Consider the following 23054-nt stretch of genomic DNA (forward strand, 5'->3'; position numbering starts at 1 on the left):
CTTAATGAGACTTAATTGAATTTCATTCTGATGAGGAAAGTTTTGAATAATCTATCTCTGGACACTCAAAAAGTCAACCAACTTGAAAGCAACCAAAGTGTCCTTCAGTAGGTGAATAGATACATAAACTGTGGTCCATCAGACAATGGAATATTATTCAGCAGTAAAAAGAAATGAGCTTTCAGGGCATGGAAAGACATGGGGGACACTTAAATGCATATTACTAAGTGTAAGAAGCCAATCTGAAAAGGCTACGTATTCTGGGATTCCAACTAGATGACATTCTGGTAAAGGCAAAACTTTGAAGATGGTAAAAAATACCAGTTGCTGGCAGGGAGGAATGAATAGGGAAAGACAGAGGATTCTTAGTGCTCTGTTTGATTCTATAATGGCAGATACAGATCATTATAATTTTATCTAAATCCATAGAACGTACAACAACTAGAACGAGCCCTAATGCAAGGTGCAGACTTTGGGTGATAATGATGTGTCGATGCAGGTTCATCAGTTGTAACACATGTGCCATCTGGCAGGGGATGTTGACAACTGGGAAGGCTATGCATGTGTGGGGCAGGAGGTATATGGGAAATCTCTGTATCTTCCACTCAATTCTGCTGTGAACCTAAAAATGCACTTAAAAATAAAGTTATTTTTAAAAAGAGTCAACCTACCAAGCAAAATTAATGATTAGTTAGAACCATCATGCGGGAGCAAAGATCACTGGCCAGATAATGAAGACCAATACATCAGCCTCTTGAGCCTAAAGCTTTAGAACTTCAGAGATCACCTCTCATATAGCTGAGAAAACTGATTTCGGTGGCTTCTAGTGCTGGCCCTACCACTAAATTGTGATATGACCTTTAACCAGCCACTTATCACTCTGGTCAGTTTCCTCGACTGTAAAGAGCCCCTTCTGGGTCTGAAATTCTGTGACTTAACAAGTTTGTGATCTCCAAGCTCAACATGTTAAGAAAAACAGAGGGTTCCTCGTGGGTAAAGGGTCAAGTCTGGGGAATTTCAGACTGATTGCAGAAAGCAGCAAAACACCCAGTGAAACAAAAAACTGAGAAACACTCAGTGTTTCTTATTGCCTTAAATGGCCGACTTATAAGTTGTTATTCTAGAGTGGTTTGATAGTGAGGGGGAAATTAAGAAGAGATTCCTACCCCATCCCCTCTCTTTTTAAAAAAAAAATTATTTATTTATTTTTGGCTGTGTTGGGTCTTCGTTTCTGTGCGAGGGCTTTCTCTAGTTGCAGCAAGCGGGGGCCACTCTTCATCACGGTGCGCGGGCCTCTCACTGTCGCGGCCTCTCTTGTTGCAGAGCACAGGCTCCAGACGCGCAGGCTCAGTAGTTGTGGCTCGGGCCCAGTTGCTCCGCGGCATGTGGGATCCTCCCAGACCAGGATTCGAACCCGTGTCCCCTGCATTGGCAGGCAGATTCTCAACCACTGCACCACCAGGGAAGCCCTCTTTTTTTTTTTCATTAACTGACTTCTGTAAATGAGGCATCCTGCTCAAAGGGCAGTGGATCCAATGCAGACAGTCTCCCGGCCTCCTAGCAGACACACAGCATGGGGCTCGTCTCTAGATTCAGAGACTACCACCCGATTCCCCAGCAGCTGCAAGAATCATTAATACTGGAGGGACCTTAAAAAGCTGCCTGTTTTACTTCCTTTACTTTGCAGATGGGGATGTTGACACTTGAAGTCACACAGTGGGGCCCGGGGCGTTTTGTCCCAAGTCCAGGGCCCATGCCCCTACATCACACAGCTGCTTCATTAGGCTGCACGGACTCCGCCTATTTCTGTCGACGTCCTGAGAGCAGGGGAACTACTATTCATTACCTGTGGCAGGAAAAGAAAGATCCCACCCCCTGTCAGTCGGCCTCCCACTGGAACATCGGCAGCAGGAGGTTGCCTCAGACACAGCCACGTGACCTAATAAGGCTAGCACAGAGGGAGGAGGTCATGGAACATGAAGACAGAGATGGGGTGTGCCAGGATGCCCGGCAAACCACCCAGCACTAGGAGAGCAGCAGGGAACAGATTGTCCCTCAAAGCCCTCGGAAGGAACCAACCTTGTGGACACCATCTTGAACTTCTGGCCTCCAGAATGGTGAGACAATAAATTTCTGTCATTTAAGCCACTCAGTTTGTGGTACTTTGTTATGGCATCTCTAGCACAACAGATTTTGCAGCTTTCTCTGTCAAACACCTTCCATTTGTCAAACAGACTTTGATTTTTGCAGAACCAAACGAAGTTGCCTTTTCTCCAAAGTAGCCAATGACTGTGAAATTTCAAAACGTGAAAAGGGCGTGTGTATTTAGAATTTCAGAATCATTCATTGGAAGCAACACAGTTCAACCACTCATTCTGAATAGGAATTCCTTATACAGTATCTCCTTCAGCCAGGGGCAGAAAAGAGTGCTATACCCCTAGGGGAGCAGTCCCCAACGTTTTTGGCACCAGGGACCGGTTTTGTGGAAGACAATTCTTCCACAGAAAGGGGGCGGGGGGGATTGTTTCAGGATAATTCAAGCACATTACATTTATTGTGTGCTTTATTTCTATTATTATTACATTGTAATATATAATGAAATAATTATACAACTCACCATAATGCTGACAGGAGGCGGAGCTCAGACAGTAATGCAAGCGATGGGGAGCGGCCGTAAATACAGATGAAGCTTCGGCCTGCTCACCCTCTGCTCACCTCCTGCTGTGCAGCCTCGTTCCCAACAGGCCAAGGACCAGTACCAGTCCATGGCCCGGGGGTTGGGGGCCCCTGCCCTAGGGCACAAACAAGGCAGGGCAGCCCAGATGAGATATTCTGTAATAGAATATTCTGTAGTAGAATAGAGGTGTCACCTTAGAACACAACAAAGGATTAATGTGCTCGACTACCTTCCATACTTGAAGCTACAGAGAGGAGGGCCTTACAAACCTTAAATGAGGAAAATGGGGCTGCCGTCTGTGAGCTCAACTCTAAGACCACTCATAAGGGATCAGAGCGGAGACAAGCAAAGTCCCCCAAGCAAAGCAAAAGGAACATAAGTGGCCAATGCTTCCTATTCCAGGGCTGTACGCTTCCTATCCAAGGAAGGATGAGTTTTAGTCACCAACTTTAAGCGTTTCCTGTTCCAAAGGAAAGGTTCTCTCTGTTGACCTGAAACAAATAGACTGCCAGATATTTTTCCAGCTAGGATGTGTTTATTCGGGATAGCAGAGAATTGCAATTTAGGGTCGGCCTCGATGGTGAGCTCTGTGCAAGTCCCCACACAGCAAGGGAAAAGAGATCATCTTTATAGGGAAGGAAAGGAAGTTGGGAGGGCTAGTGTAAACAAAGGGTCCGTGGCTTTTCATTGGCTGAGTCCTTGCCAGGAAAGAGGAGTCTTTCCTTCTTTCTGTTGGGCTCCGCTGTTGCTGCAGGGTGTGAGAGCTCCCCCTGCTGGTCTCCCAACTCTATTTAATTGAGGTATGTATTCAGGGAGTATGGCGGACCTTCTGTATTTCTGAACCCGCCAGCAAGGCTCTCCCTGTTATAAGCTGGATGCCTCAGGCTGCCATAGCTGGCTGCCATTAACCATTCGTCTAATTTCCCGTGCTGATTGCATTAGCAGGACAACCTTCGGGTTACAACGTGGCTTCTGCTGTACCTTAGAGAGAGAACGCACTCGATTAACCTCCAGACTAAAACTGGCTACCCAAGACCCCGATTCCTCATACTAAATCCTCAGTAAAAGAGCTTCTGATTGTGATTTCACTCAGTGCCCTGCTAGGAGGGAGACTGCACAGATAACACTTACACAAGGATTTTGTTTGGTGATATTTATTCTTCACTGCACGTTGATTGAGAGGTACTCTTTCAATAAGTTTTGGTCTGCACATTTCTTATTTCATATAAATGAGTTTCTCAGCCAGCAGGATCAGAGAGCAACAACAAAAAAGACTGATTCTTTGAGACTTTAATATATAGCCCCCCCCCCCGAAAAAAAACACAGCATGGAGGACTTCGGCGTCCAGCTATGACGGAGGAACTAGTACAGAATAAGCCCTGCTATGGTAAACAGCAGTAAAGCTGGAGTCAAAAATATAAGCAACTCTTTTTAGGTGTTAGACCACAGGAGAAGGCAGACTGTAGTCCTGGAGAGAAGGGGCACACCTGGGGTTGAGCCCCAGGACCACTCAGCCTCTGTCTCCTTGGGGTGCAGCCAGCTGGAGCCCCGCTGAGCTGAACAGGCAGGTATCAGACCTAGGGGCAGCTGGAGCGACTGGAATTTCAGTGCAGGGTCAGAAAACTGTGGGGTCTTCTACGAAGTAGGGAAGATGGGGAGCAAGTGGAATATGCATCGACTGCTTGTGTGAAAGGGCGCAACAACTTTGGAAAACTGTATCTTATAAAGTTACACATACGTTAGCTATACGCCTCAGCAATTCGACTCCTGCATATTTACACAAGACAAACGTAAACGTAAATCCACAAAGAGTTCTCTATGAATGTTCATAGCAGCTTTCTTCATAATAGCCCCACACTGGAAACAGCCAAAATGATGAATGAATAGACACGTTGTGGTATATTTACACAACTTAATATTATTCAGCAATAAAAAGGGAACCAAATACTGAGACCCACAATATGGGGGATTCCCCAAAACATAAAGCTGAATGGAAGGAGTGAGACACAAAGCCCATTCTGCAGTACAAAGCGGCAGGGGGGACATTTCTGAGGGGCTGGAAGTGTGCTTATTTTGATCACAGGTGCCTACATTTGCCCAAACTCACTGAGCTGGACATTTAAAATATAGTCATATAAACAAGGTCCTACTGTATAGCACAGGGAACTATATTCAGTATCCTGTAATAAACAATAATGGAAAAGAGTACAAAAAAGAATGTATATGTATAACTGAATCACTTTGCTGTACACCAGAAACTAACACAACATTGTAAATCAACTATACCTCAATAAATAATAAAATTAAAAAATAAAATATAGTCATATATAATTATACCTCAATAAAGTTGGTTAAAACAAAAGAACAAAGAGGGCTAGCCCCTGGCATTGGTAGCTGATCAGAGGTCCTCCCTGAGAGGTGCTGCTAACTTCCACACTCCTTTAGTAACTTCTACACAGAAAGATTCTGGAAGCTTCTCAGGAGGCAGAGTCTGCAGTTAAAATCTGACTCCCCCACTCACTAGTGTCATAGTCTTGAGGAAATGACTTAACCTTTCTGAGATGGTTTTCCTCAACCCTAAAAAGGGATAATGCTATTTTTTTCCCCAAGAGCTGTTGAGAGTGTTAAAAGATGTATAGCACCGCTATTCATAATAGCAGAAATTTGGGGGGAAAATCCGTATCCCAAATATCCATCATCAGTAGAATGAATCAAAATTGCAAAATACTCATAAATTGTACTTTTATACAGCAGCAATAAGAATGAAGGAACTAGAGCCACGAACAACAGCATGGATGAATCTCACATAATATTGAGCAAAAGATGCCAGACACAAGAGCAAACTGTGTAACACTTTATTATTTTTTTTAAACACAAACAAAACTATAATGTTGAGAGATGCATGTTTTTGGGTGGTAAATCTGTACGGTAGTCCCCCTTATCCATGGGGGATACCTTCCAAGATCCCCAGTGGATGCCTAAAACCTCAGACAGTACCAAACTCTATATATACCAAGTTTTTTCCTATACATACATACCTATGATAAAGTTTAATTTATAAATTAGGCACCGTAAGAGACTGACAATAATAAAATAGAACAACTATAACAATATACTGTAATAAAAGCTATGTGAATGTGGTCTCTCAAAATATCTTATTGTACAAATTTAATGCTTTTTCCAACCTAACTAAGCAGTTATTGGGCACTGTGGCTGTAACATTTGCACTTTGAGGTGTGACAGCAAAACTAGCACGAGTTCCTTTTTCCTTCTTCACAACTTCACAGATAGAAGATTCATTCTTACCATAGATCTTAGTAATCTTAGTATACGATTTTTTTTCCTTATTAAATTGAGAACTTTCACCTTTCACTTAAAGGAAGCACTTTGTGGCTTCTCTTTGTCATATCCGAATTGCTCGCATCACTACTCTTTGGGGCCATTATTAAGTAAAATAAGGGTCACTTGAACCAAGCACTGCGATACCTCGACAGTTGATCCTCTAACCAAGACAGTAAGTGACTAATGGGTGGGATACACAGGACAAGGGTTGATTCTTGTCACCAGCTGGATAGAGCAGGTGGTGTGAGATTTCAACACCCCACTCTGAACACAGCACAATTTAAAACTTATGAATTATTTACTTCTGGAATTTTCCATGTAATATTTTTAGACTGCATTTGACCCCAGTAATTGAAACACGGAAAGTGAAACCATGGATAAGGGGAGACTACTGTACAAGCAATACAATACAATGATTACCATACTTTTTTAAAGGTTTTACTTTGGGGGAGAGAGCAGGGGGGTTTCTGGGAAGCTGGCCAAGCTCTATTTCTTGACGTGGGAGGTGGTTTTTAAGGAATGATTTTGACTAATAAGCTGTATGTCTCAGTTTTGTGCCTTTTTCTAGATGTGTGCTATATTTCATAATTAAAATGTTGGAAAGAAGGAAGGGAGGAAGGGAGGGAGGTTGGGAGGGAGAGAAAAGAAAAAGAAACCCTCATTCAGAATAATCTGAGGTGTCCAAGGAGCCAGGGCCTGACCCCAGGTCCATCCACCACCGGCAGCATGAAGACCCATCAAGGGTAGCCCGTCCTTCGCTGGTCGCCAGATCCTCCGGCACAAACAGCCTGGAAGCTAAACCGCCTGGAAACTAGAGTGCCTGGAACGTGCTCTTGGCACCTCAGCAGTCAGGCTCCCAATCAGCGGCTTCTCACCACCTGCGCCTGCGCTGACGTGCCTGTGGGAGACTCGGCTGCGCGTGCGCTGTCTGCCCCGCTGGGCTTTAACTCCAGTCCAGCAGCACCTCGTTGGCAGCTGCCCGGTGGGCAAAGTATCATTACGTGGCTAGGAGCTGCGGTCACGTGTCCCCTGGACTGAGTTGCACGTTCCTAAGGGGGTACCCGTGTTTAGTTCCAGAAATGTTGTCCTTGCGTAGGGATAAGCAAACTTCTATAAAGTCTAGACAGTAAATACTTTCAGCTTTTGTGGGCCAAGAGGCAAAATCTCGGATATTACGTAGGTACTCACCTAACAAGAGAGGAAAAAAATATCTACAGTTTTAAAAATTGATGTAATTCAAAATATAGTAATAATAATTGAATATAATTTTTAAAGGTATATGCCTACTAATAACAATAGAATTCTATTTTGGGGATAAGGGTGAGGCGTGGAGGATAATATTTTCTTAATTGTGGCTCAGTTAGTGTTCCCTATCATTAAAACTCGATTGCGATGTTCATCTGTTAATGCAGATCTACAGTGAGATTTTTACCCACTTCCTTTTTGAAATGTCTTTTCACACAGATATGTACTGCCAGATGCTGATATCCGCCCCTGAGCAGATGCTTTCAATCAATCATATTCATCAGCAGGAAGACATTTGTAGAATCTGTTATATTCTTCTCTTGATATTTGTCTTTTAGCAGGTCATCACATTGCAGATTAATCACTCCCAACTGGAGATTAGGTGGAAACTCCTGGATCGCACAGTTAAATGGATTTTGAAATAATGGAAATTTCCTTTGCATTTGCATCAAAGTCTGAAAAACTATGCTGGAACTGCAGTTTGAGCTTGGAAAATATACCTGCTGCAAATTTGTGTGGGAACAGAGATCTGGATTCTTGTTTTAACATTTGACAGCGTGGGAAGCATATAAGCAACTTGGCTTTACCTGTGACTCAAACATTGTTAATTGTCATCGAAATGATTTCACTGTATCATAAATTTTGCATGTAAGTGCTGTTTCAGTTTGTAATTTTAAGTTGAAATCATTAAGAAACATTATCAAGTCTATAGCAAGTATTATTTCTCAAAAGTGGCAGAGTCTCGTATAGAGGACAAATTGGGTGAAGTAATGGCAATGGCAAAGCATAAGACTCCCAGAAAGAGCACAACCTCCAGGTCCACGACTTAAGGCCCCACGCACTTCCCACGTGCCCTAGGGCACTCGCAGTGCACGCTGGGACGTGTAGTTCCGGCGTGCGAGGTCCTGCGCGCGCAACCCCCACCGCGGGCGACTTACTCTCTAGGCCGCGCGCCGCCGTTCCCGGAAGCTGTTCGGGTTAAAGTTTCAAAGCTTCCTTTCCACGCCTCTTAGTCCCGCAGATTGCCAATCCAAGTAGCCAATAGATGGCCGGACTGGTGCTTCCTTTTACTTGATTGGCTTAGGTTTCTGCAGCCGCTCAGACAAATTTGCCGGGGATTGGTCGAGCCTTCAGTTTTGAAAATCGTAGGTTTGGCCCGCGCTGCACCGCCCCGTTGCTTCCTTGCAGCCGCGAGCTTTGGAGGCCGGGAGCGGTGGGACTTGGGCGGGCTGAGATTTGTGCTGGGAAGGTCGTCGGACTTGGATCGGAGCAGCACTTAGGAGACGCGGTGCAGTCGAGTGAGTGCGCGCGGGCGGCCGGCGGGGGTGGGGGGGTAGTTAGCGATTTGTTACCCCTTCCTCCAGCCCCGGACCGGGGGCGTGACCCTCTACCCCCCGTTGCGGCCTGGCAGTGGATGGATCACCTCTTCCAAGTGACGAGGTGACCTGCCTTGGTCCTGGGGCCAGAGATGACCCCCACCCTCCATCCTAGAGAATAACCCCGTCCCTTCCCCCTCCCGGTGCCTAGCACCTTCTTTTGTGCCCAGGAGGCCCTTTGTTGATTTGGACGCGCAGGAAGCGCACACCGACCGGGTTGTGTGACGGAATTATGCCAGATGGCATTTCTGTACAGTTAACTCTCGCTCAACACCTCCCCCATCGGCTGAGCAACATTTTAAAGTGACCATTTCTGGAGTCCACTGCTACCCCTGATCTTGTCATTTCCCAAGCACGTTCACTGACAGTGGCCTTCTCTGGGGCGCCCAGAGCCAGAACTTGGCCCCTGCCTTCCCGAGGTTGAAATGGAGTAGGCGGCAAAGCTTGTGGTTAAGAGCACAATTTACATCCAGGCCTTGCCCTTGACTTAACTTCTCTGTGCCTCAATTTGCTCATCTGCCCGAGGGTCTCCTTGAGGTTGTGGTGAGAATTAAATGAGATGATGCTCCGTCCAAGCACGGAGTAGGACTCTTTAAAGAAAGCAACTGTTGTGACCCTTCTTTGCTGAGGCGAGGTCACAGTTAGGTGCCCGACTTCCTGCACCCTCAAAAGAACAGGTATTGTGAAGGAGGGCCGTGGGGCCCTCGTCTGGTGTATGATGTGAGAGAAGTATTGGGAGACGAAAATGAACAAGCACCCTTTGCCCTTGGTGGGATGTAGGGTGCTCTGGGTTTGTGCCCAGGTTCTTGCAGGGGCTGAAGAGATTTTTGCTGCTTTTCCCAGGACCCTCATCCTTACACTGATCCCTCCTTTCACAGGGTCACCCCTGATCTAATGACAATGACCCTTTTTAAATACCCAGGCTGAGGCTGCTGAAAACAAACTTCTTCATGGAAGAAGCCCAAACACCTTTTTGCACTTTGTGAAAGAAGCTTTCGCCCATTTTGCCATTTTGAACAAATACTTTAAAAAAAAAGAGCAAGTTGTTGATTTCCATAGCAACAAAGTGTTTTGTCTTCCTTTAACATTTTTCTCTTTCCTAGCCTCAAACTGTGTTCCTGCCCTTAGCCAGGGCTGACTGAGCTCTGGGACAGAGGGACTGGGGGGATCCAGAAGGATGGCAGCCGAGAGGCTGTGTCGGTGACTGGCTGGCTGCAGAGCTGTCTCTGCCGAAAGCCTCTGCAGTCCTGCCCGATTGGCCCTGCCCCGATGAGCGCTGCCTTTGGCATCTAGGAGTAGGCCTCTGGATGAGTAAGGCATGCCCTAACCTGTGTAGAATGAGTTCATTTGGTGTCCCTGTACATGTGTATGTGTTGGGGTGGGAGTACCTGTAGAATGTTTATTTCTAGGTATAGAGTTGATAGATGGATGAATTCATTTAACAAGTATCCCTTTTGTGCCAGGCACTGTGCCATACTCTGGGCTTTCAAAGCTGCGAGCAAGACAGACAAAGGCTTGTCCTCAGGGAACAAACGCTTAGTGGTCAGAGACAGGCAGCAAGCAAACAGATACAGTCACCCAAGTACCATGCGGAGAATTGAAATCGATGGATAGGATGGTAGCTGGTGGTCAGGTCCTCCCTGAGTTGCTGAGAGCCAAGTACTGAGGAATGAGCTGCACAAAATAGGAGACATAAGGTTCCAGACGGAGGGCAGAGCTTGCTCAAGGAACAAAGGCTCGTGTGCCCTGGAAATCAGCCCCCAGGAGGTCCTGTGAGGCTGCAACAGGACCTGGCATTACGCTCTGGAAGGGGTGACTTAGCCCCTCCTTCCAGGAGTTCCCATCTCAGGTGGGAGGCTGAGCTATGCGTGGTTCTTGGTTTTGAAGTTGTAGATCAGGGTGGTGGGTTACTGCCATGGCATGAGACATGCAGTCTGTTATTGTGGCTAACGACTGTCACCCATTCATTTGTTCTTTCATTCACTCTACCAGTCGGGATATTTATTGAGCCCCTGCTATGACCAGAATAGAACACTTCTTCCTTGCCTGGGGCTTTGGTGATGATTTTATAACTGAGTTTTGAGGAGAATATCTGAGTTGCCGGTTGTTTTTTTGTTTTTGTTTGTTTATTTGTTTGCTTTTTTGAGTTCCTAGTTTTTTAAGAAATTAAGTGAAGACATAGAACAAATATAGTTACCAAGGGGGAAGAGGGGGAAGGGATAAATTAGGAGTTTGGGATTAAGATACACACACTGCTATATATAAAATAGATAACCTACTGTATAGCACAGGGAACTGTGCTCAATATCTTGTAATAACCTGTAATAAAAAGGAATCTTAAAAACAATAAATATATATGTATAACTGAATCACTTTGCCATACACCTGAAACTGACACAGCATGGTAAATCAACTATACTTCAATAAAAAATTTTTTTAAAGGAAATTAAGAGAAAACTAATTTTGTATTTTCCACTGCTTGATATTTCTAGACAAGTTTTCCTAAAAACAAGACATTGCTTATCCGCTCCCCTCGTGCTCCCTCATGCGTCTCAAGGACATTTCAGCTCAAGGGAGAGGGTTGTAGGGGCCCCTTAGAGAAGAGCCTGTCTGTAGACCCCGCTTTCTTACCCACTACTTTGGGACGCAGAACCCCTTCCAGCCACTGGCCTCCCGAAGAGGCAGTTGGATTTGATGTTCTCTGGCCTGATGCCTGGGGTCAGCTCGTGGGTAACTCACCCTCCGACAGTAGGAGAGGAGCCCTTAGGAGGGTAAGAGCAGGCCTTTGGGCAGGTCAAGGGGTCCTACCTGGTGGGACCACAGTTTCTCCTGATCCAGGAAGGCAGTTGGCCATGCCCTGTCATTTTAAGCCCCAGAGACGGCCATTTGTAAGGAGGTCCATTGACACCACAATTGGCTGGTCATTGTGGGCTTCTGGGGACAACGTGCTGTGTGGGGTGGGAATGGGGCGGCATTGAAGAATGTGAAGATTCCAGCCCTCATGCCTCTTATCTCTGCTTTCTCCAGACAGAGCCATCATGGGGACGACAGCCCCAGGGCCCATTCACCTGCTAGAGCTCTGTGACCAGAAGCTCATGGAGTTTGTCTGCAACGTGGACAATAAGGACATGGTGTGGCTGGAGGAGATCGAGGAGGAGGCCGAGCGCATGTTCACCAGGTGCGGGAGGGATGGACCCGGGGCTGCCTGAGGCCCCAGCGAGGGCCGCTTCCCCACCTGACAGGCAGAACAGACAGACTGCCAGCGGTCCCTGCTGAGTGCGCAGGATGCTCAGGGAAGCAGGGGGAGAAGTGCTGGGCTGCACCTCAGAGGGTGGGGCTGCCTGGCAACCTTGCTCCCCTGCCATGTCTCGGGGGGGTGGGGCGGGCGGAGCCCTGAGTGCCTGCGGTGACTCACATGCAGCCTTGGAGAGCTCGCTTGGTGCTGGTCACCCCAGCTTGACCAGGAACTGCCAGGAAGGGGGCAGGGGTCGGGCTGGGTGGGGAAGGGGGACCCATGGTTTCCAGGCAGCCTCGAACATCACCCTCTTTGTACCAAACAGAGAATTCAGCAAGGAGCCCGAGCTGATGCCCAAAACACCTTCTCAGAAGAACCGACGGAAAAAGAGACGGATTTCTTATGTTCAGGATGAAAACAGAGACCCCGTCCGGAGAAGGTAGGAGGGGCCGGAGTCTTGGGGCCCACGTGGAGAGCTTGATTCGCAGGTATTAACTGACATGAGGAGCCGCCCAGGGGAAATGAAGCGTGACCCGAGGCCGTGGAGTCCAGAGCATGTGTGTGTTGGAGGTGGGGATGGTGTTTGATCTGGGCCTCTCCTTCCAGAGGTAGGAGAAGCAAGAGAACCTGACCTTCTGCTTGGGGGAGAGTGACCAGAGGTGTAGACCGGGCGCTGTTCCCTAACCCCCTGTTGCTGTGCTGGTTATAACTACCCTGGTAACGACCATGGGCTGCAAAGTACCAGGGGAAAGAGGCTGGGTCTTGGGGGTCAGGTGGTCTTGGGGGCACACCCCAGCTCTGCCCCTTAGCAACTGTATGTCCTTGGGTTAATTTTCCACGTCTCTAAGCCTCAAGTTTCTGGAGTCTGAAGTGAGGATAATGGTCCCTGCCTCTCAGGGCTGTCTGGTGGTTTAGGCGACAGCATGAGTAATGCCTCCAGCAAGGTGTTTGGCCCAGTGTGACCCCGGTCATTGGGACGTTTAGGGGAGTTTAATCTTCCCAGTGCTTCTGAGAGGACAGGCATCATCCCAATTTACAGATAGGGAGACTGAGGCCCAGAGAGGGGCAGCCGGGGTGTCACGGCTAGAGGCAGCAGAGCCTGGACCAGAACCCCGGTCTTCTGCCTCCTAGCCCTCCGCTTCAGACTCCACTTGAGCTGGCGGCTCCTGGGGAGGCCGGTGCCTGCAGCTGGAATTTTGGGGAGCCTCCCCGCCCTGCTGGGTCATCTCAGCTTCTGCTCCACCTCCTCCAGCAGGTTGTCCCGTAGAAAGACGCGGAGCAGCCATCAGAGCTTCCGGCGCCTCCGCAGCAAGGACAAGGTGGAGAAGCTGGCCACAGTGGTGGGGGAGAACGGCTCCGTCCTGCGGCGGGTGACCCGTGCTGCGGCCGCAGCGGCAGCATCCTCCACGGCAGCCACGCCTTCGCCCACCCCTGAGTCTCCCCCGGTGCTGACCGAGAAGCCCAAGGAGAGCCCGGCCCAGTGCCAGCTGGTACCCATGGTGGAGATTGGCATCAGCGAGCGCCGGAGCGCTGAGCAGCACCTCAGCCAGCTCCAGTCTGCCCAGGCTCCACCCCCTACCCCGGCTCCGGCCGCTGCTCTGGCCTCCCAGATCACCTTGACCTCGGAGGAGGACTCTACACCCCAGAAGCCAGAGGCCGGGAGACTGGAGTCTGTCACCGTGAGCTCCTTGATAACTACACCCCAGGACCTCAAGGGCCGAGGGGTTGGAGCAGGAAGGTCCGCCTCCAAGCTCAGGATTGCCGCGACCTCCCCAGGCCCGCAGGACTCGCCCAGCTCTCCGGCCTCCCCGTGGCGGGAGCGGGTGCTGGCTCCCATCCTGCCGGATAACTTCTCCACACCCACGGGCTCCCGTGTGGACCGCAGGTCAGTGCGGCGCAGCCTGATCGCCCCGTCCTCCCCGGGTCCCCAGGTCTCGCTGGCCCAGAATTACTCCCTGGTTTCCAAAGAGGAGAGCGCCGTCCGAAGATCAAGCAGAAGGATTGCCAGGAAGGCCACCAAAGAGCCGGCCGCCTCCGCCCGCATCATCTGTGAGTCTGGGGCTCAGCTCTGGGCAAGGCTGCGGAGGGTGGTCCTTCATGCCTGGCTCAGCCAGAGGGGCTCTGGGGACCATTTAGCAAGGAGCTGTCCACAGAACTTTCTGCAGTGGCGTAAGTGTTGCAGATCTGTGCCGTCCTATACTGTAGCCACTAGCTAGCCACGAATGGCTGTTGAGCCCTCAGAATGTGGCTCGTTTGATCGAGGAACTGAATTTTTAGTTTTATTACATTTTACATAGTTCAGATTTAAGTTGCCGCACGTACCTAGTGGCTACCACGTTGGACAGGGCAGATCTGGTCCCACACTCTTGTTTTACAAATGAGGAAACTGAGGTCCGGGGCCGTTGGCCGCAGTGTCCCTGTGGTTAATGCCATGCTGAGCTTGAACCCGGGCCTCTTCCCCAGGGCCCGCGTGTTCCCCTTCCTTCCTGTGGAGGCTCGCTTAGATTCACCATGTTTGTGGGCCACCTCCTGTTAACATAACTGTTCGGTCTGGCCCCAGCTGTACATTTAAACTGAGGCTTAAGGAGGCTACCGAGTCTGTAAATTGGGAAGAGCCCCACATGTTCCGTCCCTTCTGGGATGGTGGCCGCTTGCTGAGGAGGCCAGGTGGAAAGCCACAGGGCGGGCTTGTCAGGCAGGTGAGGACACCTCCCTGGGCCCGGTTTCTTCCCCGCCTGGGGAAGGGTTTACTCCAGGGCCTGGGGCTCAAGGACACACAGTCGGGGGCCTGTGCAGACATGCGGTCTGGCACACTGTTCATTTTTGGATTCTCAGAAGGGCCCCAGTGATTCTGCCCTGCCTTCGAGATTTCCTCAGGCGTGAATCTGATCCTGGGCAGGGGCCCAAGGGGGCGGGCAAGCCTGGAACTCTGGAGGGAGGTTTGGGGAGAGACCCTAGAGGCCCTCCCCATGCTTCTGGTCAGACATCCAGAAGCTCTTCTTAAGCCAGTCCGTGTGCTCGGCCCCCTGCCCTGCACACGGGTGGGCTTCTGATTTGATTCGCCTTTGACCCAGTCCGGTGGAAGGAAGACAGTCAAACACATTGGTTAAGCCTTGGAGTCACACAGAGCCTGGGGGGCCTGGTGCACACCCTTCTCCGAACCTCAGTTTCCCCATGTGTTAAATGGTAAGAACACCTGCCTTGAATGTGGGTAGAGGACCCATCTTAGTGCTTGGCTATGGTACAGCTCAGTCCATCTAAATCAAAACAAAACTGGATGATAAAACTGCAGACGGCCTGGGTCCCTGAAGCTCAGTGGAGGTGTGGCCTGGGTGACCCTCCGGGGTGCTCAAGGGTGTGGAGTAGGGAGGGGAGAGAGGGCTTCCTGGAGGCCTTCCTGACACCCAGGCCCTGGGGCTTGGCTGGGTGGGCAACTCAGAGGTTGGATTTTAGTTTGGGTTACCCCAGAAGCAGCCCTTGATAACAGGATTTGAGTGTAACTTGTTACTGTGGGAGGGGAAGGAAGTACCTGCAGCAGGGGAGCAGGGAGGTGAGCGGGGGAGAGAGGACCGCCAGTGACGCCCATAACAGGCCTGGGGCCTCAGGGGAGCCTCTGGAGCCAGTGTGGTGCCCCTCGACCCCCTTCCAGGCCTCCTCCCTGCCCCCAGACCTGTTCTGAAGCCTGAATGGCATGCAGGTGGCACTTAACATTCCAGAGCAGTCTTTGCGCTGGTGGAATAGTTGTGCGGTCACATGGGCATCTTCTCACCCTTCTGCCCGCTCATCAGCGAGCCCTGAGCTGGGATGGGAGGCAGGGGATGTGAGCTGTCTCTTGGCTACAGACCCCTCAGGTGGGAGCTGGCCCTCCCACACCTCCAGGCCTGCCTGCCTCACCCCAGGAAGGTCCCTGCTTCCGGCCTCGGCTCCCTCAGCCTTAAACCTCTGGCCACGCACCTGTGGCCCAGATGCTCCAGCTGAGCCAGGCTTCTTCTGTGCCCAGCAAAGCCTGCTCTTTCCTGCCTCATGGCCTTTGCAGATGCTGTTCCTTCTGCCTAGACTGGCACCTCTCAACTTTTGGCCTCAGCCCCTGCTTCCAGACTTCAAAATTATTGGGGACCCCAAAGAGCTTTTGATTATGAGGACGCTATCTATTGACAGTTACTGTATTAGAAATTAACTTGAAGGATTAAAAAATTCTTAATATTCATTAATATTTTATTTTTTATATTAATACTACTTACTGTTTTGATATTAAAAGTATTATTTAATACTTTAATACAAAAGTAACAAGCCAATTACCTGTTAAGGTTAGTTGTGTTTATTTTTGTTGGTTTTTTTTTTTTAAAGAAAAAATAACTGTTTTCCAAACAAAAATGTGATGAGGAGACTGGCGTTATTCTGCAGTTTGCAGATCCCATCCATGTGTGGCTTAAAAGAAGACAGCTGGGTTCTGCATTCACTCTGTTGCATTGTGTTGCTTGGGTTCAAGTATGTGAAGAAAGTCTGGCCTTACACAGATACGTAGTTGGAACAGGGCAGAGTACTTCAAAAGCCTTTTCAGATAATGGTGCATATTCTTTTTTTTTTCCAGATAATGTGTGCGTACTCACAAATATGTGGCGTTACACACATCTTCCAGATGTCAACACACTTCATTATGTATTTTTTTAAAGGAGCACATTTGCTTTCTGGTCTCATCAGAAACATCTTTAGGTATTGGGAAGCTATGAAGTTCATGGTGGTGGATACAAGGTCCAAAATTCTATTTTTGGCTTTTTTGTGGGCTCAGTTTTTTATTCTTGGCAACAAATACTGTTCGTTTTATTTGAAGGGACAGACTCCCTTTGTTCTTTTTTTTTTTTTTTGCGGTACGCGGGCCTCTCACTGCTGTGGCCTCTCCCGCCGCGGAGCACAGGCTCCGGACGCGCAGGCTCAGCGGCCGTGGCTCACGGGCCCAGCCGCTCCGCGGCATGTGGGATCTTCCCGGACCGGGGCATGAACCCGCGTCCCCTGCATCGGCAGGCGGACTCTCAACCACTGCGCCACCAGGGAAGCCCCCTTTGTTCATTTTTAAGAAAATGTCTGCCAAATACCCAAGCTTGATTAGCCGTAGTTTGTCAGTTGTTCTTTGACTTAAAAACAGCATTCTGTTAAAAAAGGGGCCAGTTCAGCTGAGACCTCAGACCCCCGTGCTTTTCAGAGACTTGGCTAGGCAGCCCAAGGGCATTTTTGCATACTTCCTGCTTTATCACATAGTGTATTAGAAAGACATGTACTTAAGTTTAGATTTAATAAAATTAATAGTTTTCATTCCTTCACCAAGGACATTCTTAAGTGAAACCAGACGTTTCCGTCCCGAGTGTGGGGTGCAGTTTGGTACCCAGGCTTCGTACTTTACCTCCATTGCTTTCACTCTCTCAGGGCAAATCTCAACACCATGAAAAGGGAAGATAACATTTTGGTGTTATGGTGGAAATAGTTAGGACCTCGTGGGTCCCCCAAAAGGGTCCTCTTGGGCACTCGACTTCAAGAACCCCAGAGTACACTGTCCAGGACATCCTCCTCCCTCCCCTTCCTCCTTTGCGACCTTCTTACCTTCTTATCCTTTACGTCCCAGCCTCCAGACCAGCTCGGCTTCCCATTATAGGCTTTTCAAGTCCTCTGCTCGTTTCTGTCATGGCACATGTCACATGTCACATGTCGGTTACAGGATTATCTGATGATTATCTAGACCAGGTCGTGGCCCAGTCTGGTTTGCTCTCCATTGGGTCCCCAGGGCCTGTGCATGGTATAGACCCTCGACGTATGTTTGTTGAATGAATAAGCTGCTTTGTGCTGGCCTGGGCTGGGAGTTGGAGGCTCGGAGCTGGCCATTGTCCCTCTTCCTAGGAAACTCCCAGCCCAGTGAAGGAGCCAAGACGCGCCCTCAGATGGGCATGTTACCCTCTAGGGGGTAGCAGGAGACATCAAGCCAGCAGCTCTGTTGACGGTGTTAGGAGTTGAGGGAGTGCTGACGGCAGGGATCTGCACCCAGGGAAGGGGGAGAGGTCTGCGGGGTCGAGAGGGATCGGCAGGTGGAGAGGGTCTGGCTGCAGATGAGAAGTGGTGGAGCCCCCGTCAGAGCCTGGTTCCCTGGACCTCTTGGAGGGGCACCTGGCTGATTCTGAGGGCATCTCTTGTTCCTTTGTTTTCCTGTCAGGCCACAGTTACCTGGAGAGGCTCCTGAATGTCGAGGTGCCTCAGAAAGTGAGGTGAGTTCAGTTCCAGGGCTTGGGGACCTTCCCAGGGCTGGGCAGGGCACACGGGGGGCCCTTTCTAGGTGAGCCCCACAGGTGGAGGCGTTTCCTGTGCTCGAGCCTTCCCTCATCACAGGGACTGCCCCTGGGCTGCCCCCCGCTGCCCCCTGCCCCTGCCCCAGTCTTACCAGGCAGTGCCACCCGGGTGTCAGGTCTTCCCGAATTGCTTGTCAACATCGCTTGTCAGTCCTGGCCTCGCCTTGACCCCTCCAAGCCTTACCCTGGGGCCTGGGCTTCATTGCTTTGTCAAATCCAGAGGCCTGTGGATGAGCCAGTGCAGCCGTGAGGAGCCAGTTCAGACTGGGGTGGGTGGCATGGGGGTTGGTGGGGTGCTTCCTGCTCCAGGCTTACACCCCAGCACTGCTTTGAGCCAGCACTCCTTTTCCTGGAGGCCACGTCCTGCCGTCCCTAAAACTATTCCACCACCACCACGCCTCCCTGCTCTGGAGCAGAGGGGCAGTGCTTGGGACGGGGAGACCAGTGACTTTGCCGGCGGTGAATGGAGAACGGGCCTCAAAAGAGACGTGGCTCATTCAGGCCCAAAGGGTCGAGACGGAGCTGGGAAAGGGCCGACCTCCCGAATCAAGGCCCTGGTGGAATACAAGCGAAGCCAAATTCAGAAGCCGGCACTGCTCGTCTGCCCAGGCCGCAGACTTAAACCACGGGGCCACTGGCTCCGGCTGCGGCTGCCCATCCTCCCGTCCCTCCTAGGTCGCTACCCCAGGGCGTAGGGGAGGGGCTTCTGCGGGGAGGCTTGGGCTGGGCGGCTCCCTCAGTGCCCCCCTGCTCTGCTTCCAGCCCCACGGCGGAGGAGCCCAGCAAGGAAGCTGAGCCAGAGGAGGCAGCTGAGCCGGAGGTGAGATGGGCAGGCCAGGGAGGGGCGGGCCTGCGAGTCCCACGTGCAGACCCCTAAAGCCATGGTTCTTCCCTTAGGTCCCCAAGAACAGTGGCAGCGCCTTGCAGCTCCGCAGTACCACCAAGATCGCCATTAGCACGCCCGGCTCGCAGCCTGCAGCCGGTGGCCAGGGAACGCCCTCTGAAGGGCGGCCGGGTGAGTCTCCCGACCTACAGACCGTCAGGGCCACGCAGACCGTGGTAGCCTCGGCCTGACTTTCTCTTGGAGGAGAGGCAAGCCCGGTTTTCTGGGCTGATAGGCCGAGGGAAAGTGAGACCCAGGGTGCAGCGATCTCCTTCGAGTCTGCACGTTTCATCTCCCACCTTTTGGCTGGAGCCACTGCTGAGTGCCACTGGGTGGCCATGGCTGGTTGGTGCAGGAAGCTGGGGGTGGGACCTGAATGGGGGCGTTAACTGTGAACGTGCCAGGTCAAGGCCTGGAGCCTCACTCCAGGGGGGACAGGAGGAACTGTGTCCTGGGGTGTGAACACCTGGCCTCGTGTTCTGTCTCTGTCGCTGGCGCACTTCTCTCCTCTGTGGGTCTCCTGGCTAAAGGGCGTGAGAGCTGTGGGCTCTGGGGCCTGGCCTGCATCTCCCTGGTGGGAGGAGCACCGTAGCCATGAGAGCTTGCACACGGCTCCCCCAGCTGCTGGATGGGGTTAGCACAATGGCCATGCCAGCCCCATAGGCCCCAGGGGCTGCCGGGACCCTTTGGAGTAAAGAGTGTTGGAGAGCCGGGGGAGAGATCGGCGTTTCCTCCTGGCGGCGAATTGAAACGTACAGACCCGCACCCCACATGTTGACCCTGCTCAGGAGGCCCCGCCCCCGTGCCAGCCCCAGCTGAAAGGGCCGGGAGGGGTGGAATTTCGAAGCCACTCAAGGGGCCTGTTAGAGCTTGCAGCTTCTGTAGGTTTCTGCCCCCGGCTCTCAGTGTTAGAGGTGGGTGAGATGTGGTTAGGGCCACCTCGATGGGACTGTCCTGCTGTTCTCGCCCCAGAGGCCAGGCCTGGGGGCGAGGGATCTGCGGGCTGCGGGCAGCGTGCCAGCTCTGCGCGTCCACAGAGGGGTCACGGCTGGGCAGTGCTAAGCCTGATGCTTCTGCTCCTGGCTACCCTGGGGTCTGCCGGGAAGAGAGCCTCGCCCCTGCCACGGCCACTGCCGGTGGGCGTGTTCCCCTGACCCCTCCATGCTCTCCCGATCGCCCCCCTGAAACCGCTTTCTCCACAGAGGCCAAGACTGACCAAGCAGATGGCCCCAAGGAGCCGCCTCAGAGTGTCAGGTTCGCATGCGGGAAGGCGTGTGCAGGCGACCATTTTGAGGGGCCCAGAGGGGCACGAACCTTGAGTCCTCCCTCGGGAAGGGTGGGCGTGTGGTCAGGGACCTCCGTGTCCTCTCAGCAGGGGTGGGGACTGGCGCTCTCACTTAATAACAGAGGTGGCTTCAGGCTGTGGGAGGAGCCTGACCTGGGGGTGGGCCACGGGATCCCAGACCCCCATCCTCCTGTGTCCTGGCCCTGTGACCTTGGACTGGTCACTCCCCTTCCTCTGACTGGGCGGCAGAGGGTTGGTCAGGGAGACCCCACCTCTGCAGTGCCTTTCAATCTGGAGTCCCGGGGGCTGGGCCCAGTTCCATTCGCAAGGGGGACCTTTTCTGGGGCATGACAGGGGGCGCTGGGGGGGACGCGAGGGCGGGCCCTGTGACACTGCTGCGCCCGCACGCTGGCAGGAGGAAGCGCAGCTACAAGCAGGCCGTGAGTGAGCTGGATGAAGAACAGCAGCTGGAGGATGAAGAGCTGCAGCCCCCCAGGAGCAAGACCCCTTCCCCGCCCTGTCCCGCCAGCAAGGTGAGTGTGAGTCTGCCCTCCCTCCGCCCCCTGCCCCGCCCACGGGCTCTGACCCTGGTCCCTCTGCAGGTGGTGCGGCCCCTCCGGACCTTCCTGCACACCGTGCAGAGGAACCAGACGCTCATGACCCCGACCTCGACCCCTCACAGCAGCGTGAAATCCTTCATGAAGCGCAACACTCCCCTGCGCGTGGACCCCAAGGTGAGGGCGGCCTGGCTGAAGGCTGCAGCATGTCCCCAGGCTGCTGGGAGCAGCGGGGGCCTGGGCCAAGGTGGGTGTGACCTGGCACTGGTCAAGAACCAGCTTGAGCCTCTGTGGCCCTGGGCTACCTCGACATCTGGGGACTGTCCTGACTCCTTGGGCTCTGCACTGCAGCCTAGAGGCTCGGCCGGCTCAGGGTGACCTCCCGGGTCTGGGATCCGGGGCTGGGAAGTGGCAGAATTGGCCTGGCTGGCCACCGCCGTGGCCATCCATCACCAGGCACCGCCCCTGTTCCCTCCCGGCAGCCTGAGTAGTTAAGGTGAGGGACTCACGTGGACGCTGACTTGGGGATGAGGCCTGGGTGACGTGAGAGGAGTGGTGGCGCTGGGAGAGGGCGCAGGCCCCAAGCAGACTCACTGGCGTCTTCAGGAGGGCGGCCTGCTTTCCGGGATGCCCTCCACCTGGCATTAACTCTTGGCTTTTTCCTTGTCTCCTCTCCTCCACAGTGCAGCTTTGTCGTAAGTAAAACCTTTCCCTGTCCTGTAACCTAGCTCCACCCAGCACTTACCCGCCGTAGCCCTGTCCCTGCAAAACTGACAGCACTTGTAGAGGCACTAACATCATCAGTGGGAGCATTAAGGGGGCCAGGAGGTGGGAGGTGAGCTAGAGTTGCTGGCTGGCTGGCCCGCCGGCCCTGCAGTTCTGGAGCCGACGTCCTCCCTCTGCAGAGCCTGCCCAGGAGGATGAGAGGGGGTGTGGTCCCCAGGCAGGAGGAAGCAGAGGGGGTGTGACCTGCGATGGGTCACCAGGGCCACATCTTGCAGTGTTCCCCCCCAGCCACGTCCCTCCCACCTCGCCGGTGCCGGGCTTGCCCTCAGGGTCTGGGGCTGCAAAGAGAATAGACAAGGCATCTCTGACCCCAGGCCACCGAGATTTACAGGATCGCAGACCTAAGCTGCTGCCTTGAGGGGTAGGGCAGTGGGGAAAGGAGATCTGGGTCTGCTGGGTAACGGTGGAACTGTCAGTGCCATCCTCCAGAAAGAAGGCCACAGAAGCTGTTCTCTTCTCAGATGCCCCAGAGCTGAGCTGGACCACCGGCTGCGTGCAAGGAGCCATGGGGGCCTGGGACCTGCTCGGCCCACAGTCCCAGCTCCCAGGGTCTCCCGAGCAGCTGCAAGTTTGCATCCCCCGAGTCCTTTAGTGTCCACTGGCACTTTGAAGGCCACCTACCTGGAGGGCTTCTGCCTCCAGCCAGGGGTCTTAGGGCCCCAGGAGCACTGCCGTGGAGCTTGACAGATCAAGAGGCTGCCCAGCAGCTGGACAGGCAGGTCCTGAACTGGCCTATCCTGCAAGAAGGCTGGTCCCATCTGGGTGGACAGGGCCATGGCGTGTCATCCAACATGCCAGCAAGCAGGCTGTGTGGTTCTTACGTACCTGTCTTTGTGCCAGGGCCCTACTAGGCACCTGGGCCCACAGCAGTGAACCAGCCTTGGACTTTTTCCTCCTACAAGGAACTACCTGTGCCCCACCCAGACTGATCGGGGCCTTGCAGGAATGACCAAGAGGTTCAGGAAGCTGCCCTTTCCTGCTTTGGGGAGCCCAGGTCCCTGCATGCGACATCTGCGCGGGTGGGACAGTCCTCAGGAGGCCAGGGGACCTACCTAGGTAGGTCGCTGTGGCATCGGACTGGTTTCCTAACCTTTGGGCCTAAATTTCCTTGGCTACAGAGTGTGGAGACAGAGGTTCATTCAGGGAGATTGGATGAAGCAGGGAGCAGTAGCGAGTGTCAAGCACCCAGCACGGGGATCGGCATGAAGTGGTTGTTTGATGGGTGGCAGAGAGGCTGCTCATTGGAGACCCCTGGAGGCAGAAGGGGCTGCACAAGCTTTTGGATCCCTCCCACCCTCTGCTTTGGGCTTGATGGTGGCCCCTGGGGAGCAGCCCA

General features: G+C 52.3%; 1 protein-coding gene across 9 annotated transcripts in view; it reads left to right on the plus strand.

Moving 5' to 3' along the window:
- Positions 1-8433: 8433 nt before the first annotated feature.
- Positions 8434-23054, plus strand: part of INCENP (inner centromere protein) — a 28385-nt gene continuing 13764 nt past the window's right edge. Inside the window, exons 1-13 of one of the 9 annotated variants that reach the window (XM_027090746.1) lie at positions 8455-8562; positions 9744-9951; positions 11668-11818; positions 12201-12314; positions 13128-13554; positions 13807-13924; positions 18075-18126; positions 18970-19027; positions 19105-19222; positions 20293-20344; positions 20791-20908; positions 20978-21109; positions 21616-21627. In XM_027090746.1, coding sequence (XP_026946547.1) covers positions 9948-9951; positions 11668-11818; positions 12201-12314; positions 13128-13554; positions 13807-13924; positions 18075-18126; positions 18970-19027; positions 19105-19222; positions 20293-20344; positions 20791-20908; positions 20978-21109; positions 21616-21627 — 1356 coding nt within the window. In that variant the 5' untranslated portion in view covers positions 8455-8562; positions 9744-9947. Of the gene's footprint in view, positions 8563-9743; positions 9952-11667; positions 11819-12200; positions 12315-13127; positions 13925-18074; positions 18127-18969; positions 19028-19104; positions 19223-20292; positions 20345-20790; positions 20909-20977; positions 21110-21615; positions 21628-23054 lie in introns of all 9 variants that reach the window. The other 8 variants (XM_027090745.1, XM_027090737.1, XM_027090738.1 and 5 more) reach the window with 8 other exon arrangements.

This window comes from Aethalodelphis obliquidens, unplaced genomic scaffold (genome assembly GCF_003676395.1).
Source record: "Aethalodelphis obliquidens isolate GAN/ISIS:26980383/991018 unplaced genomic scaffold, ASM367639v1 scaffold69, whole genome shotgun sequence".
Classification (NCBI taxonomy): Eukaryota; Metazoa; Chordata; class Mammalia; order Artiodactyla; family Delphinidae; genus Aethalodelphis; species Aethalodelphis obliquidens.